Source organism: Pseudophryne corroboree, chromosome 2 (genome assembly GCF_028390025.1).
Source record: "Pseudophryne corroboree isolate aPseCor3 chromosome 2, aPseCor3.hap2, whole genome shotgun sequence".
NCBI classification, from domain to species: Eukaryota; Metazoa; Chordata; class Amphibia; order Anura; family Myobatrachidae; genus Pseudophryne; species Pseudophryne corroboree.
Window position 1 is genome coordinate 127729946 of NC_086445.1, and position 22302 is coordinate 127752247.

Sequence of the window (22302 nt, forward strand, 5' to 3'; positions counted from 1 at the left end):
TCAGAGTTATTAGCAAACCAAAAAAGTTAGCAGTTGGCGGAAAAAAAACATGTTTACTTCAGGTGGGGCCGATGTAATGTGCAGAGAGATTTAGTTTTAGGTGGGTTATATTTCTGTGCATGGTAAATACTGGCTGCTTTATTTCTATACTGCAATTTAGATTTCAGTTTGAACACACCCCACCCAAATCTAAAGCTCTCTACACATGTTACATCTGGCCCACCTGCAGCGCAACATGGTTTTGCCCAATTGCTAATTTTTTTTTGTTTGCGAACAACTCTGAGTAACCCCCACTTTACGATATATCGCAAGTACATCAGCGGTTGATGTTCAGACATACTGCGTTGGTCCTGCATTGCAGCCGATGCCAATATATCTTGCAGATATATTGTTACATCTGGCTGTGTGTGTGGCTAGTGCATCTAGTTGGTTATATGGCCAAACCACACAATAGCTCGGTAGCAGCAGCCGTTGAATATGGGGTCACAAAGTTGCCAAGCATATTCAGGTAACTACCGCCAGATAAATCAGACGGCGGTTTGGTTAATGTGCATGTACAAAATCGTTTGGGCATACACGTTGCCAATTGCGAGATATTTTGCCCTGGTGTGTACCCAGCCTTAAGGTTAGGGGCTTAACCGCTTGATGAAAGCCAGATGTCGTCATCGACACCCAGACGCAGAAGAAGCTGCCAGGGCCCTGCTATGAGGGACAGTAAGTCATTCCAGGACTGTTTTGTTGACACTTCATCAGTGTCAATTATGGTGGCCAATCACGGGATCGGCGGGATCCCGGGATTTAGGGCCAAAAATGTCCGGGATTCAATCCCGTGATTGAAAGCTCCAATCCCGGGGATTGAGGGATCAGCGTTGAGCATCCACAGGACGCTCAGACACTGCCCGGCTTTCTTGTTACAGCTCCCCAGCGCAGCGTGAGAGGTCACCATGCGCTGTCAGCCGCTGCTGGGAGCCGCCAGTAGCGATCAGAGGATGTTCCCTACCCGCCCGCCCCCGGTATATGGTGAGTTATGTGTGCGGGGCGAGTGGGCGGCAACATAACTAAAAGCCTATCCCGGGAATCCCGGTATTGGCCATTTTTCAATCCCGATACCCGGGATTGAAAAAAATGGCCCTGGATTGGCTTCCCTAGTGTCAATGTGATGGATGTTGACAAAAATAAGAATTTACTTACCGATAATTCTATTTCTCGGAGTCCGTAGTGGATGCTGGGGTTCCTGAAAGGACCATGGGGAATAGCGGCTCCGCAGGAGACAGGGCACAAAAAGTAAAGCTTTAGGATCAGGTGGTGTGCACTGGCTCCTCCCCCTATGACCCTCCTCCAAGCCTCAGTTAGGATACTGTGCCCGGACGAGCGTACACAATAAGGAAGGATTTTGAATCCCAGGTAAGACTCATACCAGCCACACCAATCACACTGTACAACCTGTGATCTGAACCCAGTTAACAGTATGATAACAGCGGAGCCTCTGAAAAGATGGCTCACAACAATAATAACCCGATTTTTGTAACTATGTACAAGTATTGCAGATAATCCGCACTTGGGATGGGCGCCCAGCATCCACTACGGACTCCGAGAAATAGAATTATCGGTAAGTAAATTCTTATTTTCTCTATCGTCCTAGTGGATGCTGGGGTTCCTGAAAGGACCATGGGGATAATACCAAAGCTCCCAAACGGGCGGGAGAGTGCGGATGACTCTGCAGCACCGAATGAGAGAACTCCAGGTCCTCCTTAGCCAGGGTATCAAATTTGTAGGATTTTACCAACGTGTTTGCCCCTGACTAAATAGCCGCTCGGCAAAGTTGTAAAGCCGAGACCCCTCGGGCAGCCGCCCAAGATGAGCCCACCTTCCTTGAGGAATGGGCATTTACATATTTTGGCTGTGGCAGGCCTGCCACAGAATGTGCAAGCTGAATTGTATTACACATCCAACTAGCAATAGTTTGCTTAGAAGCAAGAGCACCCAGTTTGTTGGGTGCATACAGGATAACAGCAAGTCAGTTTTCCTGACTCCAGCCGTCCTGGAACCTATATTTACAGGGCCCTGACAACATCTAGCAACCTGGAGTCCTCCAAGTCCCTAGTAGGCGCAAGGCACCAAAATAAGCTGGTTCAGGTGAAACACTGACACCACCTTAGGGAGAGAACTGGGGACGAGTCCGCAGCTCTGCCCTGTCCAAATGGACAAACAGATATGGGCTTTTTTGAGAAAAAACCCACCAATTTGACACTCGCCTGGTCCAGGCCAGGGCCAAGAGCATGGTCACTTTTCATGTGAGATGCTTCAAATCCACAGATTTGACTGGTTTTAAACCAATGTGATTTGAGGAATCCCAGAACTACGTTGAGATCCCACAGTGCCACTGGAGGCACAAAAGGGGGTTGTATATGCAAAACTCCCTTGACAGACTTCTGGACTTCAGGAACTGAAGCCACTTCTTTCTGGAAGAAAATCGACAGGGCCGAAATTTGAACCTTAATGGACCCCAATTTGAGGCCCATAGACACTCCTGTTTGCAGGAAATGCAGGAATCGACCGAGTTGAAATTTCTTCGTGGGGCCTTTCTGGCCTCACACCACGCAACATATTTTTGCCACATGTGGTGATAATGTTGTGCGGTCACCTCCTTTCTGGCTTTGACCAGGGTAGGAATGACCTCTTCCGGAATGCCTTTTTCCCTTAGGATCCGGCGTTCCACCGCCATGCCGTCAAAACGCAGCTGCGGTAAGTCTTGGAACAGACATGGTACTTGCTGAAACAAGTCCCTTCTTAGCGGCAGAGGCCATAAGTCCTCTGTGAGCATCTCTTGAATTTCCGGGTACCAAGTCCTTCTTGGCCAATCCCGAGCCCTGAGTATAGTTCTTACTCCTCTACGTCTTATAATTCTCAGTACCTTAGGTATGAGAAGCAGAGGATGGAACACATACACCGACTGGTACATCCACGGTGTTACCAGAACGTCCACAGCTATTGCCTGAGGGTCTCTTAACCTGGCGCAATACCTGTCCCGTTTTTTGTTCAGACGGGACGCCATCATGTCCACCTTTGGTATTTCCCAACGGTTTACAATCATGTGGAAAACTTCCCGATGAAGTTTCCACTCTGCCGGGTGGAGGTCGTGCCTGCTGAGGAAGTCTGCTTCCCAGTTTCCATTCCCGGAATGAAACACTGCTGACAGTGCTATCACATGATTTTCCGCCCAGCGAAAAGTCCTTGCAGTTTTTGCCATTGCCCTCCTGCTTCTTGTGCCGCCCTGTCTATTTACGTGGGCGACTGCCGTGATGTTTTTCCCACTGGATCAATACCGGCTGACCTTGAAGCAGAGGTCTTGCTAAGCTTAGAGTATTATAAATTTACCCTTAGCTCCAGTATATTTATGTGGAGAAAAGTCTCCAGACTTGATCACACTCCCTGGAAATTTTTTCCTTGTGTGACTGCTCCCCAGCCTCTCGGGCTGGCCTCCGTGGTCACCAGCATCCAATCCTGAATGCCGAATCTGCGGCCCTCTATAAGATGAGCACTCTGTAACCACCACAGGAGAGACACCCTTGTCCTTGGATATAGGGTTATCCGCTGATGCATCTGAAGATGCGATCCGGACCATTTGTCCAGCAGATCCCACTGAAAAAATCTTGCGTGAAATCTGCCGAATGGAATTGCTTCGTAGGAAGTCACCATTTTTACCAGGACCCTTGTGCAATGATGCACTGATTTTAGGAGGTTCCTGACTAGCTCGGATAACTCCCTGGCTTTCTCTTCCGGGAGAAACACCTTTTTCTGGACTGTGTCCAGAATCATCCCTAGGCACAGCAGACTTGTCGTCGGTATCAGCTGCGATTTTGGAATATTTAGAAACCACCCGTGCTGTTGTAGCAGTATCCGAGATAGTGCTACTCCGACCTCCAACTGTTCCCTGGACTTTGCCCTTATCAGGGGATCGTCCAAGTAAGGGATAATTAAGACGCCTTTTCTTCGAAGAAGAATCATCATTTCGGCCATTACCTTGGTAAAGACCCGGGGTGCCGTGGACAATCCAAACGGCAGCGTCTGAAACTGATAGTGACAGTTCTGTACCACGAACCTGAGGTACCCTTAGTGAGAAGGGCAAATTTGGGACATGGAGGTAAGCATCCCTGATGTCTCGGGACACTATATAGTCCCCTTCTTCCTGGTTCGTTATCACTGCTCTGAGTGACTCCATCTTGATTTGAACCTTTGTAAGTGTTCAAATTTTTTTAGATTTAGAATAGGTCTCACCTAGCCTTCTGGCTTCAGTACCACAATATAGTGTGGAATAATACCCCTTTTCTTGTTGTAGGAGGGGTAATTTGATTATCACCTGCTGGGAATACAGCTTGTGAATTGTTTCCCATACTGCCTCCTTGTCGGAGGGAGACCTTGGTAAACCAGACTTCAGGAGCCTGCGAAGGGGAAACGTCTCGACATTCCAATCTGTACCCCTGGGATACTACTTGTAGGATCCAGGGGTCCTGTACGGTCCCAGCGTCATGCTGAGAGCTTGGCAGAAGCGGTGAAACGCTTCTGTTCCTGGGAATGGGCTGCCTGCTGCAGTCTTCTTCCCTTTCCTCTATCCCTGGGCAGATATGACTCTTATAGGGACGAAAGGACTGAGGCTGAAAAGACGGTGTCTTTTTCTGCAGATGTGTGACTTAGGGTAAAAACGGTGGATTTTCCAGCAGTTGCCGTGGCCACCAGGTCCGATGGACCGACCCCAAATAACTCCTCTTCCTTTATACGGCAATACACTTTTGTGCCGTTTGGAATCTGCATCACCTGACCACTGTCGTGTCCATAAACATCTTCTGGCAGATATGGACATCGCACTTACTCTTGATGCCAGAGTGCAAATATCCCTCTGTGCATCTCGCATATATAGAAAATGCATCCTTTAAATGCTCTATAGTCAATAAAATACTGTCCCTGTCAAGGGTATCAATATTTTTAGTCAGGGAATCCGACCAAGCCACCCCAGCTCTGCACATCCAGGCTGAGGCGATCGCTGGTCGCAGTATAACACCAGTATGTGTGTATATACTTTTTATGATATTTTCCAGCCTCCTGTCAGCTGGCTCCTTGAGGACGGCCCTATCTATAGACGGTACCGCCACTTGTTTTGATAAGCGTGTGAGCGCCTTATCCACCCTAAGGGGTGTTTCCCAACGCGCCCTAACTTCTGGCGGGAAAGGGTATACCGCCCATAATTTTCTATCGGGGGGAACCCACGCATCATCACACACTTCATTTAATTTATCTGATTCAGGAAAAACTACGGTAGTTTTTTCACATCCCACATAATACCCTTTTTTGTGGTACTTGTAGTATCAGAAATATGTAACACCTCCTTCATTGCCCTTAACGTGTGGCCCTAATAAGGAATACGTTTGTTTATTCACCGTCGACACTGGATTCAGTGTCCATGTCTGTGTCTGTGTCGACCGACTAAAGTAAACGGGCGTTTTAAAACCCCTGACGGTGTTTTTGAGACGTCTGGACCGGTACTAATTGTTTGTCGGCCGTCTCATGTCGTCAACCGACCTTGCAGCGTGTTGACATTATCACGTAATTCCCTAAATAAGCCATCCATTCCGGTGTCGACTCCCTAGAGAGTGACATCACCATTACAGGCAATTGCTCCGCCTCCTCACCAACATCGTCCTCATACATGTCGACACACACGTACCGACACACAGCACACACACAGGGAATGCTCTGATAGAGGACAGGCCCCACTAGCCCTTTGGAGAGACAGAGGGAGAGTTTGCCAGCACACACCAAAAACGCTATAATTATATAGGGACAACCTTATATAAGTGTTTTACCTTATAGCATCTTTTATATATTTCTAACGCCAAATTAGTGCCCCCCCTCTCTGTTTTATGCAGTGCAGGGGAGAGCCTGGGAGCCTTCCCTCCAGCCTTTCTGTGAGGGAAAATGGCGCTGTGTGCTGAGGAGATAGGCCCCGCCCCTTTTTCGACGGGCTCGTCTCCCACTCTTTAATGGATTCTGGCAGGGGTTAAATATCTCCATATAGCCCCCGGAGGCTATATGTGAGGTATTTTTAGCCAAAAAAGGTTTTCATTTGCCTCCCAGGGCGCCCCCCTCCCAGCGCCCTGCACCCTCTGTGACTGCCGTGTGAAGTGTGCTGAGAGGAAATGGCGCACAGCTGCAGTGCTGTGCGCTACCTTAAGAAGACTGAGGAGTCTTCTGCCGCCGATTCTGGACCTCTTCTCGTTTCAGCATCTTCAAGGGGGCCGGCGGCGAGGCTCCGGTGACCATCCAGGCTGTACCTGTGATCGTCCCTCTGGAGCTAATGTCCAGTAGCCAAAGAAGCCAATCCATCCTGCACGCAGGTGAGTTCACTTCTTCTCCCCTAAGTCCCTCGTTGCAGTGATCCTGTTGCCAGCAGGACTCACTGTAAAATAAAAAACCTAAACTAAACTTTTCTAAGCAGCTCTTTAGGAGAGCCACCTAGATTGCACCCTTCTCGGCCGGGCACAGTATCCTAACTGAGGCTTGGAGGAGGGTCATAGGGGGAGGAGCCAGTGCACACCACCTGATCCTAAAGCTTTACTTTTTGTGCCCTGTCTCCTGCGGAGCCGCTATTCCCCATGGTCCTTTCAGGAACCCCAGCATCCACTAGGACGATAGAGAAATATACTGAACCCAAATAATGCAGATACCCATTAACTGAAAATCTGACCCGTTCCAGGTGACATTGAAAGACTCACTGGATGCCCAGATCACAGCACTATAGTCCAGACTGGAACATTCTTTGTTTGTTCAAAAAAACAGCATTTTGTATGCAGTGCACCTAGCAAAATGCTTTTTTGTTACCCTGTTCTCCAGGATTTGCTTTGATTATCTGCTGGAAAGAAAGCTTGTTAGTATACTGGCTTTGGCAGTGCATTTAGTCTTTCCTATTTATTTTCTTCATTACAGAGATGAGTAAAAATGCCAATATATTACATCATGTTTAAGCGATTACAGAAGTACAGAAATCAAACAGTAAACCCAACATGACTGTAAACATGTAAGAACATCATCCTTAGTTACACGTATTTGAAAACACAAATATATATGATCTCGTTAGGTATATTATTACTAATCCAGTCTCTCTGAAGTCCTTATTTTAAGTTTGTTCATCTTGCTCATGCTCATTAAGGCTAGGTATACATTAAGATCCAACTAACTTCTACTGTTAAAATAATCAACAATGGGTTCAGTTAGCATACCGTTGTTCAGGATGCCGGCGACGCCAGAATCCCAGCACTGGTCAGAAGACTGGCACTGGGATTCCGACATCTGTCACAGTGCCCGTGCTGAAATTCAGACCGTTGGTATTCCAGTCGTAAGTATGTCCGGAGAGGTTAGGGTTAGGCTAATTGAGTGGAGGGACGGTCAGACACTAAGGGGGGTGGAGGGTTGTGCTGCGGGGAAGGTTAGGGTTAGGTGGTGGGAGAGCTTTACGGTCAGGCTGCAGGTAGGGAGGGTTAGAGGGGTAGAGGAGGAGGGTTGGAATACTTACCTAGCAGGTGTCGGGATCACGATACCATCCCTAAAAGAATAAGTACAATCCCTGCACCCATTGCTGCTTCTTGAGGTTATTTTGGTAGCTCTAAATTAGTGCACCTCTTAAGTGCTTCAAAGATTCATGACCCCTCCTTATTTTCACATTCCTTTTGTTCACCATTTGAAGAACCCACTTTGTCCGTATCTAAAAGGGTGCACAGAACATTTGCTCGCTTGTGCCTGTACTACTTGCCTTTTAATAGCTTTTTAGTTTTATATAAATACTTGTCACTTTGTACTGTGTGAGATGAGCTTTTTCCATTTTAGGCACTGAGACACTGCAGAGGAACATGACGTTGGTACTCGTGGCTTCCTCTCCTGCAGTTGTATCTCCCCCATGCTGTCTGATTTGAGATTCTTAACGCTGCTGGCAGACAGCAGAGGAATGGAGAAAACAGTCTGCAGTCTGTTACAGTGTTGGGATTTAGTAGCTAGTAAAAGGACCTGGTCACTGCAGCTATAAAGTTGTGAAAGGATTAATGACCCCATTATAATGCACCCGTCCGTTCTCCCAATGTAGTAATGAAGCATGGTGTCCCAGCTGGTGATAGTGAATGCTGTTTGCACTGACACGGAGAGTACCAGCGCACAGTCTCCTTTCTGTGGCTGTATTCTCCGCTGCATTACCGATTTTCCCAGAGCCTCAGGGGAGCACAGTTCAACCGTGTAAAAGACACATGAAAGTCCAGCATCCCACCAGCTTAGGACCCTGTTTATAAAATGATTCCATAGTAAATCTAAAAATACTTCTGTTTCTCCTTATGTATGATTCATTTTTTTTATTATTATTATTATTATTATTATTATTAAAGTTTGTTTTACTGGCAATTTTGTGTGGGTTTGAGTATTTGTATTACTTAACAGCATGCACCTGAAAATTTTGATTTTCTGCTGAAATTACATATTTAATTGAAAGGGCAAAAGAAAGACCCATAGAGACCACCGATGTTGAAATACTATGCAAGTCAAGTCTTTTTCCGGAGTTGAAATTGTCCTGATCCCTTTTGTACAGCAATAAACCTCCTTTAAAATGTACTTTTTCCACCTACTATTTAATTTCTGTAGTCTTGCTCTGAAAAGCAGGTTACCCCATCTGTTTCTATAAACGTCTTCTCTCTGGGCAGCTTCTACCATCTACCTGCTAGAACTTCTGTTCCTCCACAAAAGTCTCCGTCTTGCTCTGTAAATCCATGTGCACTGACACAATTCTAGGCTCCCCACAGGTCCACAGCAGCTTCTGCACGGAGCTCTACAGGTCAGAACACCTTTATCCATTATAAAAACACATTTTCCAGAACATTGTTACATAACAACCTCATCCACTCTCCTATTCAATTCAATTCTCGTTGTAAAAAAGCCAAACACCACGGCGCAGGGTTAAATTCTCAGCGGGGTCCCAGTGTGGGAGGACCTTCCACCTCCAAACAACGGTTCTATGGAAAAAAAAACACATGGAAAGACCAATATCATGAACGATAACCAGAAAAGAAAGCACATGAGAGAAGGCCACAGGCAAATTGCACGTGGAAGAAACCCCACTGTCTTAATGCAATTTACCTGTGGGCTTCTTTTCCGTGTATTTTTTTTTTTTTTTCTGACCTAGGGATCATAGTGGCATAATTTTATATGTAGTGACTACAGCGTACGGTACATGTGAATTTCTAAAGTGAAAATTAGCATGAGTAAAAAGGTCCAATTTCTTTTAAATCCGAAATAGCTCCGTTTCGTCTAAATGTACCATAACGCCTTCATTCACTTGCCTCTTCAATTGTATAAACCACTTGCCTGGCATGGTCGCATCAGATGCGACCACACCAGCAAGTGTCTTATCTGATCTGGTTGCACAGGATGCGACCAGTCAGATACACAGTGTTTGCAGCTGCAGGGAAGAGAAACTTCCCGCTGCTGCCGCCTTCAGAGGGACCAGAAGGGCCATCTGCCTTCCCGCACCCTCCTCCAGTGTTTGCTGTGCTACCGATCACTGCTGATCGGTCAGCACAGTAGGATCCCCATCAGGTGGCTGCTGACAATAGCAGCCGCTGTGGAAGTGTAAATTAACCCCCCCCCCCCTTCCCCCCCAAGCCCCCTCCTGTGTGCCTGGTGGCTGTCCCGGCTGTTAAAATGAAAGTTGCAATGTTTCCGACAGTGCCGACCGATGTTTAAAAATACGATTTAAAATTTTTTTTTTTTGAGAGATAAAAATCATTTTGGATACATGCTCTTCACCTAACTCGCTCATTACCCCCCTTCTCCCCGACAATTTCTGAGCTGTATTTAGAAAGAAAAAGTCCGTTAAGTGGTTAATATGGAATTTTGACATTGGAACAGAAGTGTGTGGTAGGTGTATACTCTTTCCATAAAATCCGGCTGTTAACCTTTTAGTATTCAACAGTAAAATAAAGCAATATACTTGTATGTAAAAATAAAAAAATGTTGTGGTTTTTCTGACCTTGATGAAGAGTAAATGGGTCTCCTGGCCCTATTTTGGATGCATATGAAAGTATGATTCATTTTCTAGTTTAGTGCTACATGATTAATGCTTTCTTTTCCCACTTTTACACAGAAACCTGCTAATATTTTAGTCATGGGTGAAGGTCCGGAGCGAGGACGAGTAAAAATAGGTTGGTACAAAAATGTTATGCATGTATGTGTTTAGCAAACCTTTTGTGCTAAGCCGCATAGCAGTGCCAAGGAGGCTTTATGAATATAGACTTTTCCTGCACATACTGTAGTTATCTCACCACAAATCTTTTCTGTGCCCCTACCATATCTCTGACCCCAGCTACTAATAGCTGAATTTTAGAACGGAATTGATATTCGAATATAGGGTATAAAAAAAACACCAATGCTCAGATTTGTGAGCAATTCCATGTGAGCCGTAAAAAACAGTTACCTTGGTTGCGTGTGGTGTAGCTCTCGTATTAAAGATTAGATCTATGGGTCATAGGGACAGTGGGGCATATGTATCAAAGCTTGGAGAGTGGTAAAGTACCAAGGAATCCGCTCCTAATAACTGCCACGTTACATGCTGAGTTTGAAAAATGACAGGTGCGGATTAGTTTTTAGTTTATCTATCTCCAAGCATTGTTCCATATACCCCATTGTGCCTAAAGACACTCTAATGCCAAATCCATCCCTGTACACTGGGAGCTTTCATATGCTAGACATAGTTTAGATTATCTTTCTCTTTCATCCACTAGGGGCACTGGAAGTTTACGCTGGGGAATAGAGGCTTGGTTGCTGGGAGTGGCACATTTAATTTAGAAAAGTGTGTACAGAAGCTCCTCCCCCTCTAGTACCCATCATCCCCCAGTTAGAAAAATGTGCCTAGGGAGTTGATCAATCTGGAGCTTGCTCCAGCCGTTTTCATAGGTATCTTTTATTTTATGTTTTATTTAATTTTTTTTTTTTTTTTTTTTTATAGTTTATCCATGCTGTAACCTGCCCCTGTTGTGTCCAAACCAGGGATAGGGTTGTGAACATTTTTTTGATATCCGCCAAGGTTACCAGGGCTATGTTAAAGCCTCTGCTATACCTTCATCTACAGCCAGCAGCACCTCTCTAAGGGTGCTGATGGCTCCACTGCACTGCCTAGGACATGCTCTGCGCCAGTGTCAGCCGACCAATGTGAGTACCGTTCCCCCTTTGCAAACACTGCCGCACAGCGCCGCCAGGTCTGTCAGTGAAGGCATCCGGAGCCCCAGAGCAAGGGAAGCGTCTTGTACATAGTCTCCTCCGCTGCTCAGCGTGACAGGCGGGCGCAACTTCAACGGGAAGCGGAGGTCCCAGCGGTCGGAAGCATTCAGCGATGCTGCGCTTCTGTTGCTCCGCGTTACAGGTGGCCGGGCGCAACTTCATTAGCAGCACTTCTCAGATTGAGAAGCGGCGGTCCCGGCAGTCAAGAGCAACGCTGCATATGCGCCACCAGGTACATTCACGTTTGATTTATTCAAACTGTAAGGGCGGCCATTACTTATTCCTCGCTAGAGGTAGGGGAGCGGAGCTTAAACCTGTGGCGCCAAGCAGTGCAGCTTCACACAATCAGAGGCTGTTTATAACATGCACCAAGCAGGCTGGAGCACAGGTGGACAACTGCACAGCATTTTCACATAGGTGCTGTGGCTCAGCAAGCTAATGCTAGGATCCAATAAGCAGAGTCCTGGGTTCAAGCCCAACTCTAGACATAATCCTTTAACAAAGGTTGCTGAGCACAGGTGAATGATTGCAAAGGAATCTCCTTCAAGGTCCAGAGAGCATAGACCAATACAGCTCATACTACCAAGCTGCAGTGTCAAGTCTCCTACCAACTGTGAACATCCCTCAGTCTGAAGGTTGTGAGTACGCTGGGGTGTAGGCTGGTTGGTTGAGACAGGGAATTCGGGGTGGGTTGTGGGATACCTCCTTCTATTGCCACATAATTTTCTGGTCTCTAGTTTCTGTGTAATATAACACTTTCTCTAACGTCCTAGTGGATGCTGGGGACTCCGTAAGGACCATGGGGAATAGACGGGCTCCGCAGGAGACAGGGCACTTTAAGAAAGAATTTGGATTCTGGTGTGTTCTGGCTCCTCCCTCTATGTCCCTCCTCCAGACCTCAGTTTGAATCTGTGCCCGGACGAGCTGGGTGCTGTTTAGTGAGCTCTCCTGAGCTTGCTATAAGAAAGTATTTTGTTAGGTTTTTTATTTTCAGGGAGATCTGCTGGCAACAGACTCCCTGCATCGTGGGACTGAGGGGAGAGAAGCAGCCCTACTCTCTGAAGATAGGTCCTGCTTCTTAGGCTACTGGACACCATTAGCTCCAGAGGGATCGTACACAGGATCTCACCCTTTGTCGTCCGATCCCGGAGCCGCGCCGCCGTCCCCCTCGCAGAGCCGGAAGACAGAAACCGGGTGAAAGAAGCAAGAAGACTTCAAAATCGGTGGCAGAAGACTCCAGTCTTCACTGAGGTAGCGCACAGCGCTGCAGCTGTGCGCCATTGCTCCCACACTACACCCACATACTCCGGTCACTGTAGGGTGCAGGGAGGGGGGGGGGGTGCCCTGGGCAGCAATTAGGACCTCTTGGCAAAAGTTAGACATATATACAGTTGGGCACTGTATATATGTATGAGCCCCCGCCATAATTTTGTACAGAAACGCGGGACAGAAGCCTGCCGCTGAGGGGGCGGGGCTTCTTCCTCAGCACTCGCCAGCGCCATTTTTTTCTCCACAGCTCCGCTGAGAGGAAGCTCCCCAGGCTATCCCCTGCAGATTCACGGTAGAAGAGGGTAAAAAGAGAGGGGGGGCACATAAATTAGGCGCAAAAACATAATATACAGCAGCTACTGGGTTAACACTAAGTTACTGTGTGATTCCTGGGACATATAGCGCTGGGGTGTGTGCTGGCATACTCTCTCTCTGTCTCTCCAAAGGGCCTTGTGGGGGAATGGTCTTCAAAAAGAGCATTCCCTGTGTGTGTGGTGTGTCGGTACGCTTGTGTCGACATGTTTGACGAGGAAGGCTATGTGGAAACAGAGCGGGAGCAAATTAATGTGGTGTCTCCGCCGACGGCGCCGACACCTGATTGGATGGATATGTGGAAGGTTTTAAATGATAATGTTAATTCCTTGCATAAAAGGTTGGATAAAGCTGAAGCCTTAGGACAGTCAGGGTCTTAGCCCGTGCCTGATCCTATGTCGCGGAGGCCGTCAGGGTCTCAGAAGCGCCCACTATCCCAAATTGTTGACACAGATACCGACATGGATTCTGACTCCAGTGTCGATTACGATGATGCAAAGTTACAGCCTAAATTGGCTAAAGCCATCCGTTATATGATTATAGCAATGAAGGATGTGTTGCACATCACAGAGGAAACCCCAGTCCCTGACAAGAGGGTTCATATGTATGGGGAAAAAAGGCAGGAGGTGACCTTTCCCCCTTCACATGAGCTAAATGAGTTATGTGAAAAGGCTTGGGAATCTCCAGATAAAAAACTGCAGATTTCCAAACGGATGCTTATGGCGTATCCTTTCCTGCCAACGGACAGGTTACACTGGGAATTCTCCCCTAGGGTGGACAAAGCTCTAACACGCTTATCCAAGAGGGTAGCCCTGCCGTCACAGGATACGGCCACCCTCAAAGATGCTGCGGATAGAAAGCAAGAGGGTACCCTGAAGTCCATTTACACACATTCCGGTACCTTACTAAGGCCGGCAATTGCGTCGGCCTGGGTGTGTAGTGCTGTAGCAGCATGGACGGATACCTTATCTGAGGAACTTGATACCTTAGACAAGGATACTATATTAATGACCCTGGGGCATATAAAAGACGCTGTCCTATATATGAGAGATGCTCAAAGAGACATTTGCCTACTGGGCTCTAGAATAAATGCAATGTCGATTTCTGCCAGAAGGGTCCTGTGGACTCGGCAGTGGACAGGCGATGCCGACTCAAAAAGGCATATGGAGGTTTTACCTTACAAGGGTGAGGAATTGTTTGGGGAGGGTCTCTCGGACCTGGTCTCCACAGCTACTGCTGGAAAGTCAAATTTTTTGCCATATGTTCCCTCACAACCTAAGAGAGCACCGTATTACCAAATGCAGTCCTTTCGATCACAAAAAGGCAAGAAAGTCCGAGGTGCGTCCTTTCTTGCCAGAGGCAGGGGCAGAGGAAGGAAGCTGCACAGCGCAGCTAGTTCCCAGGAACAGAAGTCCTCCCCGGCTTCCACTAAATCCACCGCATGACGCTGGGGCTTCACAGGCGGAGCTAGGCCCGGTGGGGGGCGCGTCTACGAAATTTCAGCCACAAGTGGGTTCACTCCCAGGTGGATCCCTGGGCAATAGAGATTGTGTCTCAGGGATACAAGCTGGAATTCGAAGATAGATGCCCCCTCACCGATACCTCAAATCGGTCCTGCCAGATTCCCCCTTAGAGAGGGAAATAGTGTTAGCTGCAATTCACAAATTGTATCTTCAGCAGGTGGTGATCAAGGTTCCCCTCCTTCAACAAGGGAAGGGTTATTATTCGACCATGTTTGTGGTACCGAAACCAGACGGTTCGGTAAGACCCATATTGAATTTAAAATCCCTGAACATATACCTGAAAAGGTTCAAGTTCAAGATGGAATCGCTCAGAGCGGTCATCGCAAGCCTGGAAGGGGGGGGATTTTATGGTGTCTCTGGACATAAAGGATGCATACCTTCATGTCCCCATTTATCCACCTCATCAGGCGTACCTCAGATTTGTGGTACAGGATTGTCATTACCCATTCCAGACGTTGCCGTTTGGTCTCTCCATGGCACCGAGAGTATTTACCAAGGTAATGGCGGAAATGATGGTGCTCCTGCGAAAGCAAGGGGTCACAATTATCCCATACTTGGACGTTCTCCTCATAAAGGCGAGGTCCAGAGAGCAGTTGCTGATCAGCGTAGCACGCTCTCGGGAAGTGTTACAAAAGCATGGCTGGATTCTGAATATTCCAAAGTCGCAGTTGATTCCTACGACTCGTCTGCCCTTCCTGGGCATGATTCTGGACACAGACCAGAAGAGGGTTTATCTCCCGATGGAGAAGGCTCAGGAGCTCATGACACTGGTCAGAGACCTATTAAAACCAAAACAGGTGTCGGTGCATCACTGCACGCGAGTCCTGGGAAAGATGGTGGCATCATACGAGGCCATTCCCTTCGGCAGGTTCCATGCGAGGACCTTTCAATGGGATCTGTTGGACAAGTGGTCCGGATCACATCTTCAGATGCATCGGCTGATCACCCTATCCCCCAGGGCCAGGGTGTCTCTCCTGTGGTGGCTGCAGAGTGCTCACCTCCTCGAGGGCCGCAGATTCGGGATTCAGGACTGGGTCCTGGTGACCACGGATGCAAGCCTCCGAGGGTGGGGGGCAGTCACACAGGGAAGAAATTTCCAAGGTCTGTGGTCAAGTCAGAAGACTTGCCTTCACATCAACATCCTGGAACTAAGGGCCATATACAACGCCCTACGTCAAGCGGAGACCCTGCTTCGCGACCAATCTGTTCTGATTCAGTCAGACAACATCACCGCAGTGGCTCATGTAAACCGCCAAGGCGGCACAAGGAGGAGGGTGGCAATGGCAGAAGCCACCAGAATTCTTCGGTGGGCGGAGAATCACGTAAGCGCACTGTCAGCAGTGTTCATTCCGGGAGTGGACAACTGGGAGGCAGACTTCCTCAGCAGGCACGACCTCCACCCGGGAGAGTGGGGACTTCATCATGAAGTCTTTGCGCAGATTGCAAGTCGGTGGGAACTGCCACAGGTGGACATGATGGCATCCCGCCTCAACAAAAAGCTACAGAGACCCTCAGGCGATAGCTGTAGACGCACTAGTGACACCGTGGGTGTTCCAGTCGGTTTATGTATTTCCTCCTTTTCCTCTCATACCCAAGGTGCTGAGAATCATAAGAAAAAGAGGAGTGAGAACAATACTCATTGTTCCGGATTGGCCAAGAAGGACTTGGTATCCAGATCTGCAAGAAATGCTCACAGAGGACCCCATGGCCTCTGCCTCTAAGACAGGACTTGTTGCAACAGGGGCCCTGACTGTTCCAAGACTTACCGCGGCTGCGTTTGACGGCATGGCGGTTGAACGCCGGATCCTAGCGGAAAAAGGCATTCCGGATGAGGTTATTCCTACGCTGATAAAGGCTAGGAAGGACGTGACGGCTAAACATTATCACCGTATATGGCGAAAATATGTTGCGTGGTGTGAGGCCAGGAATGCCCCTACAGAGGAATTCCAGCTGGGCCGTTTCCTTCACTTCCTACAGTCGGGAGTGACTTTGGGCCTAAAATTGGGTTCCATTAAGGTCCAGATTTCGGCCCTGTCTATTTTCTTTCAAAAAGAACTGGCTTCTCTGCCTGAAGTTCAGACGTTTGTAAAGGGAGTGCTGCATATTCAGCCCCCTTTTGTGCCTCCGGTGGCACCTTGGGATCTTAACGTGGTGTTGAGTTTCCTGAAGTCACACTGGTTTGAGCCACTAAAAACCGTGGAGTTAAAATATCTCACGTGGAAGGTGGTCATGCTGTTAGCCTTGGCTTCGGCTAGGCGTGTGTCAGAATTAGCGGCTTTGTCACATAAAAGCCCCTATCTGGTTTTCCATATGGACAGGGCAGAATTGCGGACCCGTCCACAATTTCTGCCAAAAGTGGTGTCATCTTTTCATATGAACCAACCTATTGTGGTGCCTGTGGCTACTCGTGACTTGGAGGATTCCGAGTTACTAGATGTGGTCAGGGCTTTGAAGGTTTATGTAGCCAGAACGGCTAGAGTCAGGAAAACTGAGTCGCTGTTTATCCTGTATGCACCCAACAAGCTGGGTGCTCCTGCTTCAAAGCAAACTATTGCTCGCTGGATCTGTAACACGATTCAGCAGGCTCATTCTGCGGCTGGATTGCCGCTGCCAAAATCAGTAAAAGCCCATTCCACAAGGAAGGTGGGCTCTGCTTGGGCGGCTGCCCGAGGGGTCTCGGCATTACAGCTTTGCCGAGCAGCTACTTGGTCAGGTTCGAACACTTTTGCGAAGTTCTACAAGTTTGATACCCTGGCTGAGGAGGACCTTGTGTTTGCTCATTCGGTGCTGCAGAGTCATCCGCACTCTCCCGCCCGTTTGGGAGCTTTGGTATAATCCCCATGGTCCTTACGGAGTCCCCAGCATCCACTAGGACGTTAGAGAAAATAAGATTTTACTTACCGGTAAATCTATTTCTCGTAGTCCGTAGTGGATGCTGGGCGCCCGTCCCAAGTGCGGACTTCTTCTGCAATACTTGTATATAGTTATTGCTTAAATAAGGGTTATGTTTGGTTGCATCAGGGTTGATCTGATGCTCCGTTGTTGTTCATACTGTTAACTGGGTATGTTTATCACAAGTTATACGGTGTGATTGGTGTGACTGGTATGAGTCTTGCCCTGGATTCCAAAATCCTTTCCTTGTACTATCAGCTCTTCCGGTCACAGTTTCTCTAACTGAGGTCTGGAGGAGAGACATAGAGGGAGGAGCCAGAACACACCAGAATCCAAATTCTTTCTTAAAGTGCCCTGTCTCCTGCGGAGCCCGTCTATTCCCCATGGTCCTTACGGAGTCCCCAGCATCCACTACGGACTACGAGAAATAGATTTACCGGTAAGTAAAATCTTATTTTTCACGTGTGTCTATGTACTGTTTTACCTGTGAGTGTATACTGCAACATGACGAGCAGGTTAAGCACAAAAGCTTCTCAGAAGCTCTTTTCATATACTCAGTGCAACTCTAGAATTCCTCCCTCAAATCCACAGGGTAATTTACCTTGTGTGAGTCGTGTTCTATGTCGGACCCACACAAGTCTGATGATGTCACTAACACTCCACCTTGGGTTTCGGTTCTGTATGGATCCGTGGCAGCTTTATCAGCAGAATTGGCCGAAAAACAGGGAGATGGAAGAAGAGCTTGCTCTGTCCACTCCACACATTGGAGTACCTCCGGGACTGGTGCACCAAGTCAGTAGGTCAGAACTGGCCTGGTCTAAGGACTTAGCTAAGTCCAGGGAGAGTCTCGTTACGGTTATCGGGTCTTCTAGCAGACCTTCTACTTCCTCCCTTAGGCAGAAACGTCCACTACCTGCAATTATTCAGTTGCACAAATCAGATGAGGAACAACCTCACCAGATTGAAGTGGAGAAAGGCTACTGGGAGGAAGTTTTGGAAGAACAGACTCATGATGCGGACTACGGTATGCTGGGTGTGAAACAATTGATTCTGGCGGTAAAGAAGGTCCTTCATTTTCCAGAAGACCCTGTGCCTGAACCCAAAGAATTCCGTTTTTTTGGTGAATAGACTTCTTTGGTTGTTTTTCCTTTTTCTCTGCAAGTACACGACTATCTGGCGACGGCATGGAAACGACCAGTCAGGCGTTTCCAAATTCCGAGAGAATTTCTGTCTAGCTATCCTTTTCAGTCATTCATGACTGATAAATGGGAGATTCCACCGCCAGTGGATGCGTCCCTTTCTAGACTGTCCAAACGACCCTACCTGTACCAGCAGCCACTCCCCTTAAGGACGCTTCAGATCGTATGCTTGAGGCTACCCATAAGTCCATTTACTCTGCAGCATGTGCCCAACTAAGGCCCACACTGATAGGTGCATGGGTTAATACTGCCATTGTCAAGTGGGCAGAAGAACTGAGCAAGACTTCTGCCTTTGCTATTTCAGCAAGGCGTACTTTGTGGCTCCGATCTTGGTACTCTGATACTAAATCTAAGAAATCAGCTGAGACTATCCTGTTAACAGGTTGGACTCCGATGCACCTAGGTCAGGCCTAACCATCACCGCTGAACACTTATGTGAATCAGCAGGTTACTTGTTCGTTTCAAGATGGAGTCCATTTAGTCTGTAATAGCGAACTTAGAACCATGGGAGTACAGGATCTCACTGGATATAAAGGCTGCGTACAAACGCATCACAATCTGGGAACTGTATCAGGCCTACCTCAGGTTTGCCATTTTGCAGGAATATTATCAGCTTCAAGCTCTGCCGTTCGGGTTATCAGCATCCCGAAGCTTCACCAAGGTCATGTCTGTGATGATCGCTCATCTATGGTCCTTGGGGGAACCATTGTTCCTAATCTGTGCGACTTGTTGCTCATAGCACCAATGGAAATATGGAGGCGGCGACACTTTTGGAATATGCATCGTTGACATACCAGACTAATACGTCATGGGTGGATCATCAACTTCGACAAATCTCAGCTGATCCCGACTCAACCTCTTCGTTTTCTGCGGTTGATTCTCGACACGAACTTACAGAGTATCTTCCTACCGATGGACAAGGTACAGGACATCCGCCATATGGTCCAGATGGTCTTAAAACCAAAATGGGTATCATTAAACTTTTGTATTCATCTAGGGCAATAGGTGGTGGCTTTCGAAGCAACGTCATTGGGACGTTTCCACTCCAGACCATTTCAACTGGGTCTCCTGTCTCAGTGGTCGGGCTCTCACCTCCAAGTGCATCGACAGGTCCACTTATCTCCTTGGACAAGACTGTAATTTCTTTAGTGGCTCCAAATCAACAACCTGAAGGCGGGACGTAGTTTTGGAATTAGACTATTCTAACTACATACCCGAGTCTCCGTGGTAGGGGTACAGTCGGCCTGGATTATCACTATCAAGGAAGGTGGTCGACCCAGGAAAGTCACTTGCCATACAGCCCTAATAGGCGGGTGGCCTAATGCTGGGTAACATTATGCACCCTTACCTGGGCTCAAATCACCCTTAGGTACACATTCTTTAAAAAAAATAAAAAATCATTAATGTTCTCGAACTCAGGGCAATCAAACTTACAATGCATTAACAACAGCTTCCCACTGTCTTTGGCCTCGCCCTGTTCATGTACAATCAGACATTGCAACAACTGTTGCCTACATCAACAGACCAGGTGGAGCCTGCAGTCACCTGGCAATGCGGGAGGCCTCTCTGATTTTAAATTTATCAGAGAAATATCGGGTGATTCTGTCTGCCGTGTTCATTCCAGGAGTAGACAACTGGACGGCGGATTATCTCAGTCGCCATGTCATTCATCCAGGAGAGTGGAAGCTACATCCAGAGGTGTTCCAGTGCCTCGTTCAGAGGTGGGGATGTCCTCAAATCGATCTCATGACGTCATGGTTGAGTCATCAACTACCAAGGTATGTGTCCAGCACGAGAGATCCAGCAGTAGCGACAGTGGATGAACTTGCGACTTTCTGACACTTCGATCTGGCGTACATATTTCCACCCATTCCATTTCTTCCTCGCGTTCTAAAACACAAGTCAGTCATGGTCATTCTAGTGACTCCAGACTGTCCTCGGAGAAGTTGGTTGTTGGATCTTCAACCCTGCCGCTCTGGCCCGACCTTCTACGACAAGATCCATTCCTACACCCCAACTTAACACGGCTGCATTTGACGGGGTGGCTGTTGAGACCGCAATTCTAAGGAGTTGGGGTATTCCGGACTTCATCAGGCCTACCATGTTACGAGCCTGGAAACCGGTTACGGCGGCTCATTATCGCCGCATTTGGTGCTCTTATGTTTCCTGGTGTCACGGTCAACAAATCCCTTCCAGACCTTTTCGACTATACAGATTGTTGCTTTTTCTTCAAACTGGATTAGATGCTGGTCTCCATTTAGGTTCCTTAACAGTCTCAAATTCTGCCCTCTCTAAGGGAACACTCAGACTTCAGTCTCCTTTTGTTCCGCCTACGACACCATGGGCTTTGACTTTGGTGTTATCTTTCAGTCAGTCCTCCACATTTGAACCGTTGTAGGTGGACGTTCGGTTTCACTCTTTCATTGGCACTGGCGTCTGCTCGTCGAGTGTCAGAACTGAGTGAACTGTCGTGCAAACCTCCCTACCTTGTTTCCATGAGGACAGACCAGAATTTTGTACTCAGATGGCCTTCCTTTCGAAGGTGCCGTCTGCTTTTTGTATAAATCAACCGATTATAGTTATGGCCTTTCGGGGGGTATTTAGCAATACTCTACTCTGGATGTACGGGCCTTGCGCATTTCTGTCACTAGGACAGCTACCTTACGGAATTTGGACACCCTGTTCGTGTTGCAGGACGCAGCCCACAGTGGCTGGCCGGCTTCCAAGCAGACTTTGGCTATATGGATTCGCGTAAGCATTCATCAGGCTTATATCAGCAAGGCCCTACCGTCTACATCCTCTATTGTAGCGCATTCCACCAGATCGGTGGATGCTTTTTTGGGCAGCACATCAGAGAGCTTCTACCCTACAACTGTGCCCTACGGCCTCTTGGTCCTCGTCGAATACTTTTATCAAGTTTTACCGGTTTGACAAGTTTGTAGCTTCTCGTTTGGTCAATTAGTTTGGCAGGTTCCTCAGAGCTTTTCCACCCATCGGGAAGACTTTGGGACGTCCCCAGCGTAAGCGTCCAGTTTCCCCTAGTGGATGAAAGAAAATGGGATTTTGGTACCTACATGTAAATCCTTTTCTCTGATTCCACAGGGGACACTGGATGCCCTCCACAGCTCTATCACCTGCTTCTTATAGATAGTTTTGGAGGTTTATCTGTTCTGTATGTGTGTTCTCCTGGTTCATCTTTTCTCTGTTCCATGTTCTCTCGGTCTATATTTTTCTTATTGGGGGATGATGGGTACTAGAGGGGGAGGAGCTATACACTTTTCTAAATTAATATGTGCCACGCCCAGCAGCCAAGCCTCTATTCCCCAGCGTAAGCTTCCAGTGTCCCCTGTGGAATCCGAAAAAAGGATTTACCGGTAGGTACCAAAATCCCATTTTCTACACAGCCCATGATCCATATTACAGGTCTGTGTCCCCCCCCCTTGGCAGCTTGTCTCATTGTCCTAAGGCCATGCCCAGAGACAATTGGCTTCTGAAAGGGGTATCATATAAAAGTAAGACTGCTTGGTGGGCTGTGGGAGGGGATAGACATTAGTTCTCTATCCGGTATCAAATGATAAACGGGTTTAAAGATAACTGCATACAGGTTGAGCCTCCCGTTTCCATAATGCTTAGATTTTTGCATATTTTGTAATCTTTGCATAACATAATGAGTTATCTTGGAGATTGGACGCAAGTCTAAACACAAAGTCCATTTTGTTTCTTGCGCACCTTATACACAGCCTGAAGACAATTTATACAGTAGTTTTAGTAGTTTTTGTGCATAAAGCAAAGTTTGTGTA

At 47.6% G+C, this 22302-nt stretch overlaps 1 protein-coding gene across 1 annotated transcript in view; it reads left to right on the plus strand.

The window, feature by feature from the left end:
* The window catches only part of CDK8 (cyclin dependent kinase 8), a 168137-nt gene that overhangs the window by 97007 nt on the left and 48828 nt on the right, over positions 1 to 22302 (plus strand). The window contains exon 5 of the mRNA XM_063951700.1: positions 10175 to 10232. Coding sequence (XP_063807770.1) covers positions 10175 to 10232 — 58 coding nt within the window. The remainder of the gene's footprint in view (positions 1 to 10174; positions 10233 to 22302) is intronic.